The sequence below is a fragment of the Perognathus longimembris genome, chromosome 28 (assembly GCF_023159225.1).
Source record: "Perognathus longimembris pacificus isolate PPM17 chromosome 28, ASM2315922v1, whole genome shotgun sequence".
In the NCBI taxonomy this organism is placed as follows: domain Eukaryota; kingdom Metazoa; phylum Chordata; class Mammalia; order Rodentia; family Heteromyidae; genus Perognathus; species Perognathus longimembris.
In genome coordinates, this window is record NC_063188.1 from 37,410,437 (window position 1) to 37,428,823 (window position 18,387).

At 40.1% G+C, this 18,387-nt stretch overlaps 1 protein-coding gene across 2 annotated transcripts; it reads right to left on the reverse strand.

The window, feature by feature from the left end:
- Window positions 1–514: 514 nt before the first annotated feature.
- Tceal3 (transcription elongation factor A like 3) lies at window positions 515–2,423 on the reverse strand. 2 transcript variants are annotated; one of them, XM_048336265.1, is made up of 3 exons: window positions 2,328–2,423; window positions 1,684–1,755; window positions 515–1,354 (listed from the first exon to the last, which is right to left on the reverse strand). In XM_048336265.1, exon 3 carries the CDS (start codon window positions 1,326–1,328, stop codon window positions 708–710), a length of 621 nt encoding a protein of 206 aa, XP_048192222.1. In that variant the 5' UTR covers window positions 1,329–1,354; window positions 1,684–1,755; window positions 2,328–2,423; the 3' UTR covers window positions 515–707. The 2 variants fall into 2 exon arrangements, with proteins under 2 accessions (XP_048192222.1, XP_048192223.1); XM_048336266.1 differs by lacking the exon at window positions 2,328–2,423 and adding an exon at window positions 2,222–2,296.
- Window positions 2,424–18,387: the final 15,964 nt, after the last annotated feature.

Consider the following 18,387-nt stretch of genomic DNA (forward strand, 5'->3'; position numbering starts at 1 on the left):
TCAAAGTAGTAGAGCACTAGCCTTGAGCAAAAGAGCTCAGGGACAGTGCCCAGACCTAGAGTTCAAGGCCCATAACAGAGGGAGATGGGAGAGAGGAGAGAGAGACACAGAGAGAGACAGAGAGACAGAGAGAGACAGAGACAGAGAGACACAGAGAGAAACAGAGAGAGACAGAGAGACAGAGAGAGATCATAAGTAAAAGAGCCATTGAACAGTAAAGGATTCAAAAGAAATGGTAGCAATGCCTACTGATCTGGTCACACTCAAGGAAGTCTGGGATAGGCACACAGAAGAATGACATAGAACCATGAGACTATCAGGTGGTCAGACTTACTTTTCAACACAAGTGAGAGCTATTCTTGGTCATGGAGTAGAAATAACCATTGCTGAGGTTTTGATACACACACTTTGTTTTTGCTGTGTACAAACACATTGTACAAACATAGTTATTTTGATAAAATAGGCTGATACCAGATATGCAGTTTGGCAAACTGTGTTTTATTGTTATTTTACAATGTACATGCATGGGTGAAAATTCTGTACTAAAAGAGCACTGTACTTGAGTCAAAAGGCTGCTGGTAAGGACAGTGACACCTAATGCAAAGTATCAGCTTAAGGTTAAAGCACTGGGCCTGGCACTTATTTACCAGGAAAAGCAGGGTGTGCAAAGTTCTCATGAGAGAAGTCAGAATCTAAAGCCAAGGCCGTTAAAGGTAGGGGATATCGTGTAAACCTCTTTGGCCCCTTCCTCCACCCCTCACTCCCCTGACACCCCGCTGGCCCCTTGGGGAGAATGCATCTTGTGCATCTCTTTGCATCCAGTGACACCCTCCCATTTTCTGTTTTTTCCTTAGCTCTTCCTGAGCCCTGGACATATCTGCACACTCTCTCATCTCCTCACTGCTCAGATGCCTGTCCTGTAAGTCCTCCCGAGAGTCCTTGGGGGAGTCATCCGTCCCGCGATCCGTTTTTCTCTTGGCTTTCCGGGGCACATAATCTTCAGCCGGACGCTTTTCGGCGGGGCGCGCCTCGCTGGCTGCCTTGGCCTGGGGCTCTGCCTTGCCCTCACCTGGCAGCTTGCCCTCACCTGGTGGCTGGTCCTCATCTTCCGACGACTTTCCCTGCTTTCCTGACTTGTCCTCATCCTGGGGGTGCCCCCCCTCCTCTGCCTCTCCCTTGCCCTCCTGCTGGCCCTGGCTTGCTGGCTTCCCCTCTGCTTCAGGGTTCTCTTCCTCCTCCGACTTCCCTTCAGCTTCAGCTTCTACTTCATCTTCAGACTTTCCCGCCTGGTCCAGCTTCCCCTCCTTTTCGCTGGGAAGTTTCTCCATGTCGCGATCGCCCCTCCTTTCCTGGCCTGGAGGATAGGGGTGAGGGAAGAGGAGACATGAAGAGTGAGGGCTCCTTCGGGGTGGAAAAGGGGTTCAGATAATCTGTGTATCTCGCCCTTATGGGGATCCTCAGGTGCCCTCCTACTGGCCCCCGACCCACATCCCCCCCCCCCAAGAGCCAAGCATTCCCAGACTACTGGCCCTGCTGCCCTCTCCTGGCTCCCTCAGTAGAACTGGGTGTGTGCAGTACAGGTGGGGGTCGGGACAAACAGCGGGACCCCACATGCTGCCCTGCCAGGCCCTCCGCACTCTCATCCCTGCAGAGTCCCTGCCCACGCCGCCACCTTCCACTGACCTGCAGAGATCAGGACAGGTTGTGCCTCCTTTTCAGGCCTGGCACAGCGCTGGGAACAGCAGACGCGCAGACCTGCGGACAGACAGACAGAACAGTTGAACCGGGTCCCTCTCCTGAACCCGGACCCTCCTCCCCAATCTTTTTCTCTGCTCCCCTCCATCCACCCTCAGCCCCCACCCGCTCACCCCAGCCGCCATTTCTTCTCAGTTCCCGGGCACCACACCAGGATGCTTTCCAAACTACCTCTGGATCTGTGTCCCCCTCCCTCCCCAGAGGCCACGTGCCCCGCCCCCACCGCCTGTGGGTTCGGATCAATTTGTCTTCGCGGGCGCAGAGTGTGAGGAGAAGGGGGTTGTTTCCAGAAGGCGTCTGCGTTTCCACAGTCGCACTGCGGGACGCCCCCCCCCCTCCATTGCTTACTCTAAAATGGATGGAGGGCTGGGGGGTGGACCAGGCAGCCGATCCTCAGCGGGGTTCTCCTCCCCTCCCGGTCACCCCCTCCCCAGCTGCGCTGCCCGCTCAGTGCCCCTCTCCTCACCAGTCTGGCTGATTCCTTCCCCACCCTGCAGTTGCTCCTGGATCCAGCTGCCATCCACCTCCACCCTTGACCTGGGTCAGCTGGCAGCGTCAGCCTCCACACTAACCTGAGGGGACCCAGGACAGGCCTGCGTCTCCTCGGGCTCGCAGAAGCCCGCTCGCCGCTTGCCCGCAGCTCAGGCTGCTCAGTGAGCTGGTTGCGCGCGGGCGCCAGGACTGGACAGTAGGGCGGGCGGGCGCGGGGGCTGGTGCCCACGTCGGCGCCTGGCCGGTCACGTGAGTGTCGCGTCACCCTCGATCGCCTCCCCCTAAGACTCCTGACCCATCTCAACCCCATCCCCAAAGGATCGAGAAGACACAAGCTATAGGATCTGTGGGATCTCTCTCTCTCTCTCTCTCTCTCTCTCTCTCTCTCTCTCTCTCTCTTTCTGTGTGTGTGTGTGTGTGTGTGTGTGTGTGTGTGTGTGTGTGTGTGTGTGTGTTTTAAAGCTAAGTGCTACAGAGGAGAGGGGCTTACTGACCCCAGGTGCTTTACCTGGCATGGCTCACAGAAACCTTGTAACACTCTTAGGTGCCCATTACAGGTGTGACAGCCGATCAAAGAGGGTACTTGACTTTCCCAAATCGCACAGCCAACTTTTAAAAACAACTCTAGGCATAGTGGTTCAGACCTGTAATCCCAGCAATTTGGGAGTTCAGGCAGAAGAATGGGGAGTTCAAGTTCACCCTGGGTCTTTGAGCAAGATCCCGTCTGAAAACAAAAACCCCAAACAAAGCAAACTCAGTTCAGCCTTACTGCAGACCTTGGTAGGAGTGCCTATCAGGAAGGGGAGCTGCTTACCTGAAAGGTAAGATTCTACAGGGTTATATTCTGCACCTTCTCAGTACCTAAGTTCTGATCCTCGGGATAATATCATTCATGACTCCTCACATTGTATCCCCAGGGTATTCGTTCCCCAAATCTCAGACCCCTTTTGTTTTCCCACCAGTAATAACAGGAGAGTGTTCTCTATTTTTTCCAACATAATATACAACATACTTTTAAATTATCATTAACATGATAAGTTGGGAGGTGATACTTAAATGATGTTCTGTTTTGTTTTCTGCATAAGGACAATTTATCTTATTTTGTGAATTGACCGTCTTTTCCACATTTTTCTAGTGGGCGTTTTAAGTGTTCGTCATAGGTTGACTTTATTAGGCCTTTATCTACTTAGCATATGTTATAAATAGTTTCTTGCAGTTTTGGCAGGTTTCCTTTTTTACTTTATGATAGTTTTCTGTCATATATTAAAAATGTCAAATTTATCACGCTTTTTTCTGCCTCTAGATTCTGATTCATAGTAAAGACACCCTTTCCTACTTGTGGCCAAATATTTCACCTGTATTTTCTTCTAGTGTTCATTGGTTTGACTTGTTTACATTTCAAGTTTATACTTGTGTATGATGTGAAGTATGGATCTCAATGTAAGAAGCTAGACATTTTTCTCCCTCAATTGGTTTCTCCTTGCTCAAGTATTATTTGTTAAAGAGCCCATCTTTGCCTCAGTGATTTGAGATTCTACCTTTATTACATACTAACTTTCAAGATGTACTTGGAAAACTTTTTGGGCGTCCCATTCTTTTCCATTGGTGTGTTTACTCTCCACATACTAGTTTAAATTATAGAGGATATAATAGGTTCATATATTTGATACTGTTAGTATTCCTAATATGCTTCCCAGGCAGGAGAAACTATTATAGGAACAGCCAAAGCAAACAAAATCTCTGGAGTAAGATTCTAGCATCCTAGGTCTCAAATTATTCCAACAAAACAATTGCTTAGGTGCAGTATCCACACAAAGATATTGAGAAGCACAAGAAAGAAAGACAGTATGAGTAAAGAGTAGTAGATAACAGGAAGCACAAACAGATCTGTGAGCTTTAAATGATTTGAATTACTGATACAGACTTTCTTTTTGCCAGTCCTGGGGCTTGAACTCTGCCTGGGCAATGTCCCTGAGCTTCTTTTGCTCAAGGCTAGCACTTGAACCATCGCTCCACTTCCAGCTTTTCTGTTTATGTGGTACTGAGGAATGGAACCCAGGGCTTTGTGCATGCTAGGCAAGCACTCTATGGCTAAGCCACATTCCCAGTCCTTATACAGACTTTCAAACCATTATGATTAATGTACTCAGGTAAATAAAATTTAATCTTGAAGATTCCAATGGGGAAATAGAAGCATGAAAAAAATAATCAAATGGAAATTGTCTTGTTAAGTGAACTAGAAAGTAATTTAGCTAAACAGAGGGCTTTGATTAGAGACAAAGCTGAAAAGAGAATTAAAGGAAGGACTAGGAATTATGCTCAGAAGAAAGTTTAAGTCTCCACAAGGTGTATAAAAGATGAAATATACATTTATATGGGAGTATGTAAGGTATAATAGAAAAAGTGACAAGTTCTAGCATGTTCATTTGGACAATAAATGCAATTGTTCAGAAGCAATCTCTGAAAATGTAATGACTGAAGATATTTTATAACTGATGAAAGACACTGATGCATAGATTAAAAAAATCCCAACAAATGACAAACAGAATCCATAAAAACAAATGTACACCAATATGAATAATACATCAGTCTTCTCTTACCCATAGTTTCACATTTTGTAATTTCAGTTACTTGTGGAAAACTATAGTTCAAAAATATTGAAAGGGAAAATTCCAGGAATAATTCATGTTTGTGCTGGGCACTGTCCGCTCACATCTGTAATCCTGGTTATTCAGAAGACTAAGATCTGAGGATTGTGGTTTGAAGCTAGTCTGGGCAAGAGAGTCCATGAGACTTTTACTTCCACTTAACCACCCAGACATCCAGAAGTAGTGTAGTAGTAGTGTTCAAGTGGTAGAGCACTGGCTTTTTAGCACAAAAGCTCAGGGACAGTGCTCAGGCTCAGAGTTCAATCCCAAGGACCAGCATAAACACACACACACACACACACACACACACACACACACACACACAAAACACTAACAGAAAATAAAGGCATTGTATTTATATTAATAATAAAATACTTCAAAACAGCACTTTAAGAAATAAGGATTGTTACTTCATGATATTTAAAATATTTATCGCATTCATTAACTTGATCTCAAAATAAACATTAGAAAAATTTCAAACCTACAAATTAAAACAAGCTTTTAATTTCAGTGTTAGTACAACTTTGTCTTTAACTAGAGAGATTTTTTAAAAAAAATCAACAGGCATACAAATCAAATGAACAGAATAATCTCACTAAGGGAACATATTGAAACACTGTACGCACTGTGCCTGTTCTTTTTTAATGAATGGAAATCATTTACCTAAAGTGACTAGATTCTTCCTCATAAAAGAAGTCTTATACATGTCAAACTGAAATAGCTCGGGGCTGGTAGCTAATGCCTATAATCCTAGCTACTTGGGAGCTTGATTGCCGAAGATCACAGCTCAAAGACAACCCTGGCAAATAAATCTAAGAGACCCTTATATCTAATTAGCACCCTAAAACTGGAAGTGGAGGTGTTGCTCAAGTGGTAGAATGTCAGCCTTGAGTGGAAACGTTGATCAAGAGTTAGTGGTCCTGAGTTCAAGTCCCAGTACTAGCACAAAAAACATGGAAATAATATGGGTCATCTCTGTCAAAGCAATTAGGAAAAATTTCAATAATAAATAGAATTACAGCTGGGTGCTGGTGGCTAATGCATGTAATTCTAGCTACATATTAAGCTAAGATCTGAGGATTGTGGTTTGAAGCCGGACCAAGCAAGAAAGTCTATGAGACACTTTTCTCCAATTAACCACTGAAAAGCCTGAAGTGGAGCTGTGGCTCAAAGGGTAGAGCCTCAGCCTGAATCGAAAATCTAATCGACAGCAAGAAGCCAGGCACCAGTGACTCATGCCAGTAATTCTAGCTACTCAGGAGGCTGAGATCTGAGAATCGAGGTTCAAAGCCATCCCAGTCAAGAAAGTCTGTGAGTCTTTTATCTCCAAGTAACCACCAGAAAACCAGGAGTGGCTCTGTGGCTCAAAGTGGTAGAGCGCTAGCCTTGAGCTGAAGAGCTCAGAGACAGCTCTAGACCCAGAGTTGAAGCCCCATGACCAACCCCTGCTGCCCCAAAAGAACAAGAGGTCCTGAGTTTGTTACTAAAGTATTTTTAACTTTTAAGTAATAAATTTGCATTCCAATGGTAATTAGGAAATGTTTGAACTTAATGGTAATTGATACATAGCATATCAATTTGGGGAGAGGGAGTAAAACACTTGCTCATAGAGGGCTATTTTTAACATGAAATACGTATATAAGAAGTATATGTATATGTATATGTATATAAGAAGTACTGAAAAGTAATGATTAGACAACTAGTTTCAGAATATGGAAGGAGACCAAAAATTAAACCAAATAAAATTAGAAACAAGGAGACATAAGAGCAGAAATTGATGAACTAGAAAACACACATATAGAAATGGAAGGACAAAGAGTGAACAAATGCAGCAGTGATTCTCAGTAAATACTATGTTGAAAATGAACTATATACCTTTTGGGTGGGGAAATCAGGGAAAAATTGGGAGAGAAGAATGGAAAGTGTAAGGTTGTACCATTATCTGACTTATGGAATAGTAACCCTGCTGTACATCATCTTATAATAACAATAGAAAAGAAGAAAAGAAAACAAACATACAATAACATGCACCAAAAAAACCCAAGAAGTTCCTTGTTTAGTAAATGCCAGTGAAATTAACAAATATACAGATTGTTCTAGGAAGCAAGAGAATATACAAATAATCTATGGCAGTTATGAAAACAGAGAGGATTGCCTTAAATTCTGAAGACTAAATTTATATTAGGAGAACATTACGTCAACAGTTTCAAATTAAAAACATAAATTCTCAATAAAATAAATCATATAAAAGCTGAAACAAATAATTAGAATTCATTAGTGATTCATTCACTTGGTCCTGGGGATTGAAACCAGGACCTCTCACATACTAGGCAAGTGCTCTAACATTGAGTTAGTCTTTTCCTTGCTTCCTTCCTTCCTTTCTTCCTTCCTTCCTCCTTGCCTCTCCTCTTTCAAGATCATCTTGCAAAGTTGCTCCAGGCCTTGAATTTTTTCGTGTGTGTGTGTGTGTGTGTGTGTGTGTGTGTGTGTGTGTGTGCTGGTCCTGAGGCTTGAACTCAGCAGGGCCTGGGAACTGTCCTTGAGATGTTTTGCTTATAAGGCTAGCACTTATGATAGATTTGAACCACAGTTCCATTCTGGATTTTTGGTGGTTACTTGGAGATAAGAGTCTCATGGGCTTTCCTTCTTGGGCTGGCTTCAAACCACAATCCTCAGAAGTCAGCTCCTGAGAAAATAGGATTACAAGAGTGACCCATTAATGCCCAGCAAGATTATACACTTTTAAAAAAAAGTACAAGACAAACCAGAAGATGATTAAATGGTCTGATAAGATAAAGGAAGCATCAGAAACATTCTCAGATATGATAAAAAAAATTGATCACTGAAGAATTTAAAATAACTGTGATTAGTATGTTAAGGAAAATATATATCAGTAATGGAAATAGTAGACAACCTGAAAAAAAATAGGTAATGTAGCCAAAGAGATGAAAACCTAAAATGATTGAACAGGAAATGTTAAAAATCAAAAAAGCTGACATGAAAATGAGGAATGCCTTTCATGGGTTGATCATAGACAACCAAGGTCACAACCAAGGTCAGGGAGGGGAATAGAAAACAAGAGGATGTAGCAATAGAAATTTCTCAAAATGAAATGGAAGAATTAAAAAAATGTCCAGGCTCTGATGGCTCACACTTGTAATTCTAGCTATTCAGCAGGCTTAGATCCGAGGATAGCAGTTCAAAACCAACCTGGATAGTGAAGTCTATGAAACCCTTATCTAATTAACCATCAGAAAAACAAAAGGGGTACTGTGGCTCAATGTGGTAGAGAACTAGTCTTGAGCAAAAAAAAAACCTCAGAGATATTACCCAGTCACTGAGTTCAATCCCCACAACCAAAAAATACATAAAAACAGAACAGAACATCCAAGTACTGTGAAACAATTTCAAAAACAATTAAAATGTTCTTAATTGGAAAGCCAGAAAAAGAAGAGAGAACAGAGCAACTGAGATACTTGAAATAATAATGGCTGAAAACTTTCTATAATAAGCGATACCAAATCACATATCTAGAAGGAAGCAGAATAAATACCAAAAACTATACATAGGTATTGAAACCATATAAAATCAAAGATAAAAGTCATGAAAGAAAATAAGGGAGAAAACAGTTTTTCTTCTGAGAAACAAGAATAAGAATTGCAGCAGAATTCTCAATAGAAACTATGTAAACAAGAGGGAATGAAGTGAACTACTTAAAATTTTGAAATAAAGTAATTATCAGCCTAAAATTTTATATTTGATCATTTTATATTTGATAGTGAGGAAAAATATGTCCCCAAACAAAAATTTGGCACACAAGCACACAAATCATGCAGACTGCTCCCTTTTTAAACCTAATCCAGCATGCCTGGCCCTCTGCTCAGATTGGCTGGGTTGAGGTTCACAATTGGCACAAATATGTTGCTTAATTAACAGGCTACAACTAAAATTAAAGGAGCTTCTAAAATGTTTTAATTAAAGGGCAGCAGAAAAGGATGTAACTAAAATGTAATTAACAAGAGCCAAGCCATCTGGATAAAGCAGAAACTTTTCAGAAAAACAATTCTGTCTCTGTCTCTTTCTCTCTCTCTCTCTACCCTCCTCCTCCCCCTCCCCCTCTCCTCCTTCTCTGCCCCCTCTCTGTGTTTTCGGATCCTAGAGCTTGAACTCAGGGCTTGGGTGATGTTTCTGAGCTTTTTGCTCAAGGCTAGGGTTCTACCACTTGATCCACAGCTCCAGTTCTATTTCTTTTGTGGTTAATTGTAGACAAGAATATCATGGACTTTCCTGACTGAAACTGGCTTTGAATGGCAATTCTCAAATCTCAACCTTCTGAGTAACAAGAATTACAGATGTGATTTCATTTTATTTATTTATTGCCAGTCCTGGGGCTTGGACTCAGTCAGGGCCTGAGCACTGTCCATGGCTTCTTTTTGCTGAATGCTAGCACTCTGCTACTTGAGCCACAGCGCCACTTCTGGCCTTTTCTATATATGCGGTGCTGAGGAATCAAACCTAGGGCTTCATGTATACAAGGCAAGCACTCTTGCCACTAGGCTATATTCCCAGCCCAGATGTGATTTTTAAAATAATCCTTTAAAGAAATAAGATTGGGAGCTGGACAATTTGTCATAGCGAGAATCTGGAACCAACCCAGATGCCCCTCAGTAGACGAATGGATCAGGAAAATGTGGTACATATACACAATGGAATTTTATACCTCTATCAGAAAGAATGACATTGTCCCATTTGTAAGGAAATGGAAGGACTTGGAAAAAATTATACTAAGTGAAGTGAGCCAGACCCAAAGAAACATGGACACTATGGTCTCCCTTATTGGGAATAATTAGTACAGGTTTAGGCAGTCATAGCAGAGCATCACAAGGCCCAATAGCTATACCCTTATGAACACATAGGATGATGCTAAGTGAAATGAACTCCATGTTATGGAGACAATTGTTATATCACAGTTGTAACTACTTTCAATGTCCCATGTGTATCTGTAGCTTCTATTACTGATGATGTTCTTGTATCACCTTCCTGTGGTTGTACCTACACTATCTCTGTAATCTTATCTGAGTATATTGGAAACCGTGTATACTGGTATTGGAACTAGGAAATTGAAAGGGAATACCAAAATTGAGAGACACAGGGTAAAAAAAGACAAACAACTACAAAAGCAATATTTGCAAAACTGTTTGGTGTAAGTGAACTGAACACCTCAGTGGGGGAAAGGGTAAGGGGGGGGCATGAGGGACAAGGTAACAAACAGTACAAGAAATGTATCCAAAGCCTAACGTATGAAACTGTAACCTCTCTGTACATCAGTTTGATAAAAAAATTAGAAAAAAAAAGATTGGGAGCTGGGAATATGACCATGTGGTAAAGTGCTTGCTTCTCATACATGAAGCCCTGGGTTCGATTCCTCAGCACCACATGTATAGAAAAATCCAGAAGTGGCGCTGGGGCTCAAGTGGTAGAGTGCTAGCCTTGGGCAAAAAGAAGCCAGGGACAGTGCTCAGGCCCTGAGTTCAAGCCCCAGGACTCAGAAAAAAGAAAGAAAGAAGAATATACTGAGTGATTGTAGCATATTGTAAGTTATATTATAGAGTGCTATACAGTATAGATAAGGGAAATGCATAACAAATACTTTATTAAGACATCTATATGTCTCAGAATTTACATCATGGAAATTAAGCAAAAGGATGTTATTTGAAAGTAGGTTTATATTAGTTAAACAGGAGATGTAACTCAATGGTAGAGTACTTTCCTGGCATGTATAAAGCCCTAGGGTTGATCTTTAGTACAACAAAAATGTACATTGTGAACCCCAGACTGAACATTACATATAGTAGTCAATACCACTGTGTGTAAAGTACCTATATAATATCAGAAAATGCACATTTCAGAGCATTAAAAGTTATTAGGGATAAAATGTGCCCTATAAACCAATACGGAGGTCAATTCTCCAATAATGCATAATAATTTTACCCATTCATACTTTTTTTGTTGACTGGGGCCTTGAACTCAGGCCTGGATACTGCCTCTTAGCTCTTTTTGCTAAAGGCTAGCACTCTACCTTTTTCATCCAGAGCACCACTTCCAGTTTTCTGATCCTTAATTGGAGATTAGTCTTACAGACTTTCTTGCCCCGGCTAGCTTTGAACTGCTATCCTCAGCTCTCAGCCTATTGAGTATCTAGGATTATAGGTGTGATCCACCAGCTCCTGGTCCATTCATACTTCCTACAAAGTGTCAAAATTTGAAGGAAAAGCCGACAGAACTGAAAAAAATTCATTAGTAGAGTTGTTGAATTCAATACCTCCCCCAATCAATAGTTGATAAAAAAAAATAGGCAGAAAAGCAGTAAGGGTATAGTTGAGCTAAAGAAATCAACTTGCTCTGACTCTTGTTCTAATTTTTAGAACACTCCATCCAACAGAAGAATAACACTTTTCTCCCCCAAACTCCCAGAATATGTACTAAGGAGAGACCATGGTCTAGGCCACAAAAATGCACTATAGAACATGAATAATAGAAATATGCCAGGAATATGACTAAATTAAAAGTCAATAATGGAAAGATGGGTGGAAATGAAACATACTTCTAAATAGCACATGAACCAAAAAATGATTCTCAAGAGAAATGTAAAAATATTTGTGGGCTGGGAATGTGGCTTAGTGGTAGAGTGCTTGCCTGGCATTCATGAAGCCCTGGTTGGATTCCTCAGTACCACATAAACAGAACAAGCTGGAAGTGGCACTGTGGCTCAAGTGGTAGAGTGCTAGCCTTGAGCAAAAGGAAGCCAGCAACAATGTTCAGGCCCTGGGGCTGGGGATATGGCCTAGTGGCAAGAGTGCTTGCCTTGTATACATGAGGCCCTGGGTTCGATTCCCCAGCACTACATATACAGAAAATGGCCAGAAAAAAAGTGGCGCTGTGGCTCAAGTGGCAGAGTGCTAGCCTTGAGCAAGAAGAAGCCAGGGACAGTGCTCAGGCCCTGAGACCAAGCCCCAGGACTGGCCAAAAAAAAAAATGTTCAGGCCCTGAGTTCAAGCTGCAAGACTGGCAATATATATATTTGAATTAAAACTATTTTAGCCAGGTGCCAGAGGCTCATACCGGTCATCCTAACTACTCAGAAAGCTGAGATCTGAGGACTGCAGTTCAAAGCCAGCCAAGGCAGGAAAGTCTGTGAGACTCTTATCTCCAATAAAATACTCAGAAAAAGCTAGAAGTGAGATGTAGCTTAAGTGGTAGAGCAATGGCCTTGAACAAAATAAGCTCAGGGATAGCCCCAGGCCCAGGATTCAAGCTCTAGGACCCGCAAAAAAAACAAACCCATAAGTTTAAAAATTATTTTACATGAATATATAATGTATCAATTGTACAGGATGCAGTAAAATCAGTGCTTACAGAGTAATTTCTAGCTTAAATGCATATATGAGGAAAGTAGGTCTGAAATCAATAATCTAAGCATTTCTTTCAGAAACTAGACATGGAAGAGTAATTTAAGTTTAGAGCAAGCAGAAAAATAAAAAAAAGTAGAGAATAAATGAAAGAAATTGAGACCCTGAAAACAATACAGGAAATCAATGAAACCAAAATCTAGTTATTTAACAAGTTAAATAAAATTGTCCCATCCTTTGCCAGCCTATCCATAGAAAAGAAAGAGAGCACAAAATAACAACATCAGGAATGAAAGTGGGGTTACCTCCACTGAGCCCATGCATGGACAGAAAGAAGATAATGAAGGAATGCTATAAACTAATGCAAATGAGATGGACCAATTCTTTGAAACACAGACTACCAAAACTCATACAAAGAGCAATAACTTCAATATCTTTACATTTGTTAAATACATAGACACTATAAGATTTTACTAGCATATATATTCTTATCAAACTTTTACGGAAGGAATAGTGTCAGTTTCCCACAATCTAGTCCATCAACTAGAAGCAGATAAACACTGCCAGATGCATTCTATGAGGCCAGCATTGCCCTAACTCCCAAATTAAATAAAGATATTACAAGAGCTAGGGATGTAGCTCAGTGGTAGAAAGTTTGTCTAGCCCTGAGTTTTATCTCCAACAAGGCAAGAAGACAAGAAAAGAAACGTAGAAATCAATTGCTCTCATGAAAATAAGATATAAAAATCCTGAATAAATATTGCTAAGGCAAATCCAATAATGTATTTGAAATTAGGAAGGGTTGTTCAAAAATTGAAAAGCAATCAATATAATTCACATTAACAGACTGAAATATTAAAGAAATCATATGACCATATCATCTGATGCAGAAAAATTATTTGACAGAATTAAACACCAATTGAAAACACCAAACTAGAAAGTTCTAGAAACTTCTTCAGTTTGATAATGAACATCTTCAAAAAATATATAACTAGTATCATAGTTAATGGTGACAAAGTGAAAAATTTCCTCTTAAGGTCAGGAATAAAGAAGACATGGGTACCATTTTTCATTGCTCCCATTAGACTTAATACTGGACATCATGACTAGCTCAATATGAAAAAAATGGAGATAAAAGTAATAGACTGGGAAGTGGGAAATAAAACTGTTTTATTTGTATGTGCCCCGATTGCCTATGTAGAAAATACCAGAGAACAACTAACTCAGGGCTGCAAAGTTCCAGGAAAAAAGTTAATATACAAAAGATAACTGCTTTTCTATTTACTCTACCAGCAATGAACAATTAAAATTAGAAATATCATTTATAATAGAAGTTCCTAAACACAGAATATGGAAAAGACCTTCTGATGTATTATAAATATATAAAAGTCCTTACTGAAAGAGATGGAGAAATACCTTGCTGACACAGGAAAATTTGAAAATGAGTGGAGTCTAAGAGCCAAACCAAAGGAACCACACTTAAAATTGATAAGATGTTTCCTACAAGGGTGTAGGTTAACAATTTGGAAACTACCATATATGCACATCAGACTGTAACAATTTTTCCCTTTATTGTCAAAGTGAAGTATACAGGGGTTACAGTTTCATATGTAAGGCAGTGAGTACATTACTTATCCAACCTGTTACCTCCTCCCTCATTGTCCCCCTCCCCTCTCCCAGAATGTAATAATTTTTAAGATAGAAGTCAACAGGAGACATATTTCTCACACTTTGCATTATAAGGTTACACATAAGCAAGGGAAACCAGAATGATTCATGCAGTAACTGCAGTTGGAGACACCTTTATAAATTTATTAGTTTTATATAGATACAGATGATATTTGCACTTGTCTTTTCTTTGTAAGCACAAAGATATATATGCAGTTATTACATATGCATCCATATGTATATTATATATGCATGTATGCTAAGTGAGAGGGCTACAAGTAATGACATCCCTATAGTAATGGGTAGCCTAGCCTCCAGAATTTTAATTTTTTAATTCTGTCTTCCATTAAAAGATACCAGGGCTTCTTGGAGAAATAAGGTAAGGCCAAGTATCGTACTGACAGAAAGTAGTAAAAATTCCCACAATGGCCAATAGAGAGATAATAATAAATTAAGATGCAAGTGACTGGGTATTGCCTTTACTCAGATAGGCAATATTGTAGTTAAAGAGATATTTGACATTGTTATTGAGTCACAGTGTTGCTTTTATTCATCATGGTCTCCAGCTCACCAACAGTAGCAAGGACCTTAGAGAGGTATAGGATCCATGAGAAGACTTATAGCACCCAAGTGATGTGGCATTACCAAGGACAAAATGACACCTGCATCCCAGTTACCTGAGACCTCCTTCAGCCCTTTCCCAAGTGTCTCTCCACATACTGGTTCTGCTAGTGAGAGAAGATGGCAGGTGCCAGTCCAACACATCCCACATATCCAGTGCTTCATTTAATCTTCTCCATAGCCCTGGAAGGCAAGTTTTAGCCCCATTTCATAGGTAAGTCTGTCCCTTACAGCCATGGATCTATTAACTGTTAGCTGATTCCTCCAGTTTGAAGTTCCACAGATAAAGCAACTTTGCCCTATTGCTTCAGACCCTGAATACAATCATTTTTTTTTTTTTTGCCAGTCCTGAGGTTTAAACTCAGGGCCTGGGCACTGTCCACGATCTTCTTTTGCTCAAGGCTAGCACTTTATCACTTGAGCCATAGTGCCACTTCCGGCCTTATCTGTTTATGTGGTTCTGAGGAATCAAACCAGGGCTTCCTGCATGCTAGGCAAGCACTCTATCACTAAGCCGCATTCCTACCCCCCTGAATAAAATCATTTTTAAGTTTCTCCACTGCTTTCAGAAGCTCATCAGATGTTTTCTTTTATTGCTTATATATCTTCTTGCTTTTGTCTTTCATCATTTTTATGACAAAAGTAACATTTTGAAGAGACAGTGGAAAAATAAATGAGAAGTCATTCATTGATAACAATTGTTAACCTTCTATTGAACATTGATTCCAGAGTTCTTTTCTTTACATAGATTACTGAATACATACTGTTTTCAGTTTCGAAGTAAGCAACTACTGTTCTGAAAGTTGTTTTAAATTTTACAGTGCACTATAGACATTTTTTCATGGAACAAATGAAAATCTGCTACTGAAACTTTCAAGGTTGCAATTAGAGATCAAAGGTCTGCTGATAAAAGAAAGGATACCGAAGAAGACAAAGTATTTGAATGAGGTTAAAGCACAGTGCCTGGCAAATGCCTTCTGGGGACACTACACCTAAGGAATGTCTTCAATGTCCCTTTTGGGTACTCTGCAGCCTCCCAAATTCCTTTGGGCCCCTTGAGTAGAAGGGGTTTTATAGATTTCTTGGCATCCAAAACAAGCCCCCTAATTTCTGTTTGATTTTTCTTCTGTCATCCTTTACCTTTGCCATATTGTCAAATTCTCATCATAACCTCCCAAACTACTTAATTCCTCTTCTAGATGACCTACAGTGAATTTTGGTTACTTAAATTTCGTTATAATGCTAAATTCTCTTCAGGGGAGGCATTCCACTCCTTGAGATATTGAACCAGCCCCTTGTTGGTTTCCCTTTTGGCTTTCCTGGGTATGTCATTCTCAGCTGGGCGCTTTCCTGCAACCCTAGTTTCACTCTCTGACTTTCCCTTCTCTTTTGACCCTGCCTCCCTCTCTGGCTTTCCTTTCTCCTTTTGCTTTTCTCTCAACATCTAGCTATTCCTTATCCTTTAGCATTTCCTCATCCTTTAACATTTTAACATTTTTTTTTGTCTTCCAGAGTACATATCCCTTCTGGTTTTTCCCCACCCAGTGGCTTTTCTTCATTTCCTATCTTTCCTTGTTTCCAAGATATTTCTTCATTTTTGCTGTAGAGTTTTGCTGGCTTTGAAGCCAAAGTGGTAAGAAAGTTTGTGAGGTTCCCATCTCCCCACAAACTCCAGAAGTTGAACTGTGGCTCAAGTGGTATATAGCTCCAGTCTTGAGAGAAAAAGCTAAAGCATAGCACCTAGGACCTAAGTTCAAGCACCAGTACTCACCCCCCCCCCCCAATAGAATCAGAATTAAGTCAGAATTGTGACATAACCAATAGTTTTATTAGAACATTTTCTCTATAATCTGTGTATTTTGATAAGCATTAATTTGAAAAAAATTATTCTTGACCAAAAGGTAAAGGTAAAGTCATTCAATTTGCTGTGGTTAGTTACATGGTTGAATCAGAAAGGCTAATTCACTATATCTCCATTCTGTAGGTTTTTGTTGCTGTTTATGCTGGTCCTGGGGCTTGAGTTCAGGGGCCTGCGTGCTGTCCTAGAGAGTTTTTGCACATTTTTTGTTTTTTGTTTTTGTTTGTTTATTTTTTCTTAAGGCTAGTGCTCTGCCTCTAGAGCCACAGCTCCATTTCCAGCTTTTTTTGTGTGCTTAATTGGAGATAAGAGTCTCACAGACTTTCCTCCCCAGGCTGGCTTTGAACCATAGTCCTTAGATCTCAGTCCCCTGAGTAGCTAGGATTACAAGAGTGAGTCACCAGTACCTGGCTGCTCTGTTTTGTTTATATAAGTCATCCTATCAGATGTGAAGTTGTATCTCATTTCCTAAATGATGAATGATGTTGAGCTTTAGGAATCTGTATCTATTTTTTTGAAAAATAGCAATTCAAATCCTTTGCGTATTTTTTAAACTGGAATGTAGAGGTTCTTTATATATTCTCAATTTTAACTCCTATGAGATATATGACATGTAAATATTTTCTCCTGTTCTATTGATTGCCTTTCCACTGTGTTGATAGTGTCCTTTGATGAAAGTTTTCATTTTGGTGAACTTCTATTTATCTTTTTGTTTGCTTGTGACGGCTTCTTTTGGTATCTTATCCAATAATTAATTGTCAAATTTAAAGTATGAAGCCTTTACCTTGGGTTTTCTTCTAAGTTTTATAGTTTTAACTTTTATGTTTGGGTCTTTGTTCTCCTTTGAGTTACTTTTTCCCCAATCCTGGGGCTTGAACTCTGGACCTGGGCACTGAGCTTCTTTTGCTCAAGGTTAGAACCCTACCACTTGAGCCACAGTGCCAGCTTTTTTGTGTGTGCTTAATTGGAGATAAGAGTCTCATAGACTTTCCTCCCCAGGCTGGCTTTGAACCATAGTCCTTAGATCTCAGTCCCCTGAGTAGCTAGGATTACAGGAGTGAGCCACTGGTCCCTGGCTTGAGTTAATTTTTGTATATTTTTTACCAGGGAAAGGTTGAACTTTATTCTTTGGCAGGTGAGTATCCACTTTTCTTAACACATTTATTGAACGACAAAAGACCATCCTTAATTTGTTGAATAATGCTGACACATTCTTCAAAAACGGGTTTAATAGTACAGTTAAAAGCAAGGAGCTCCAGTGCTCTGTTGCATGGTAGGGAAACTATATATGTAGCAACAAGTTTTATACTTCAGAATAAATGAGAAGAGAAAATTTTATATGTTCACAAAGAAATGATAAATGCACAAAATGATTATTCTGCTGATCTGATCATTGATACCCTAATCCTGTCATTACCATAGTGTGTAAATCCTGAACTGTCATATTATATTCCACAAATATGCACAATGATTATATGTTAGATAAAAATAAAATAAATCTTAATAATAATGATTTACAGTGAATTATCTAGTGGAAAATGTGGTTATACTTTCATTGTGACCTTTTTTATTTTAATAGGCTTAATTCGGGTGTGGTCATGACATAAGAATCCAAGATCTTGGAACTGCAGAAAAAAGAGGCAGTTATAGGTAGGTACATGGGAACAAGAGTCAGGAACTTGCCTTAATCTCAGTGCCTGAGCCTTTACTTTGAAGGAATGAATCAATCCTGGCTGCCAAAACCAGACACATGAGGAAAAGGGTGACATCAATCAAGATGAATTATGAATTAATTTGTTGAATGGCAACTCCTTTGTACACTACTTAACGATAATAAAAGTATAATTCTAAAAATTGGTTATATCAAGGAGTCAAGTCAATGGGAGCATGGTACTAGATTGAATGCCAATGTTCCAGACTCCATGCCATCTGCTTC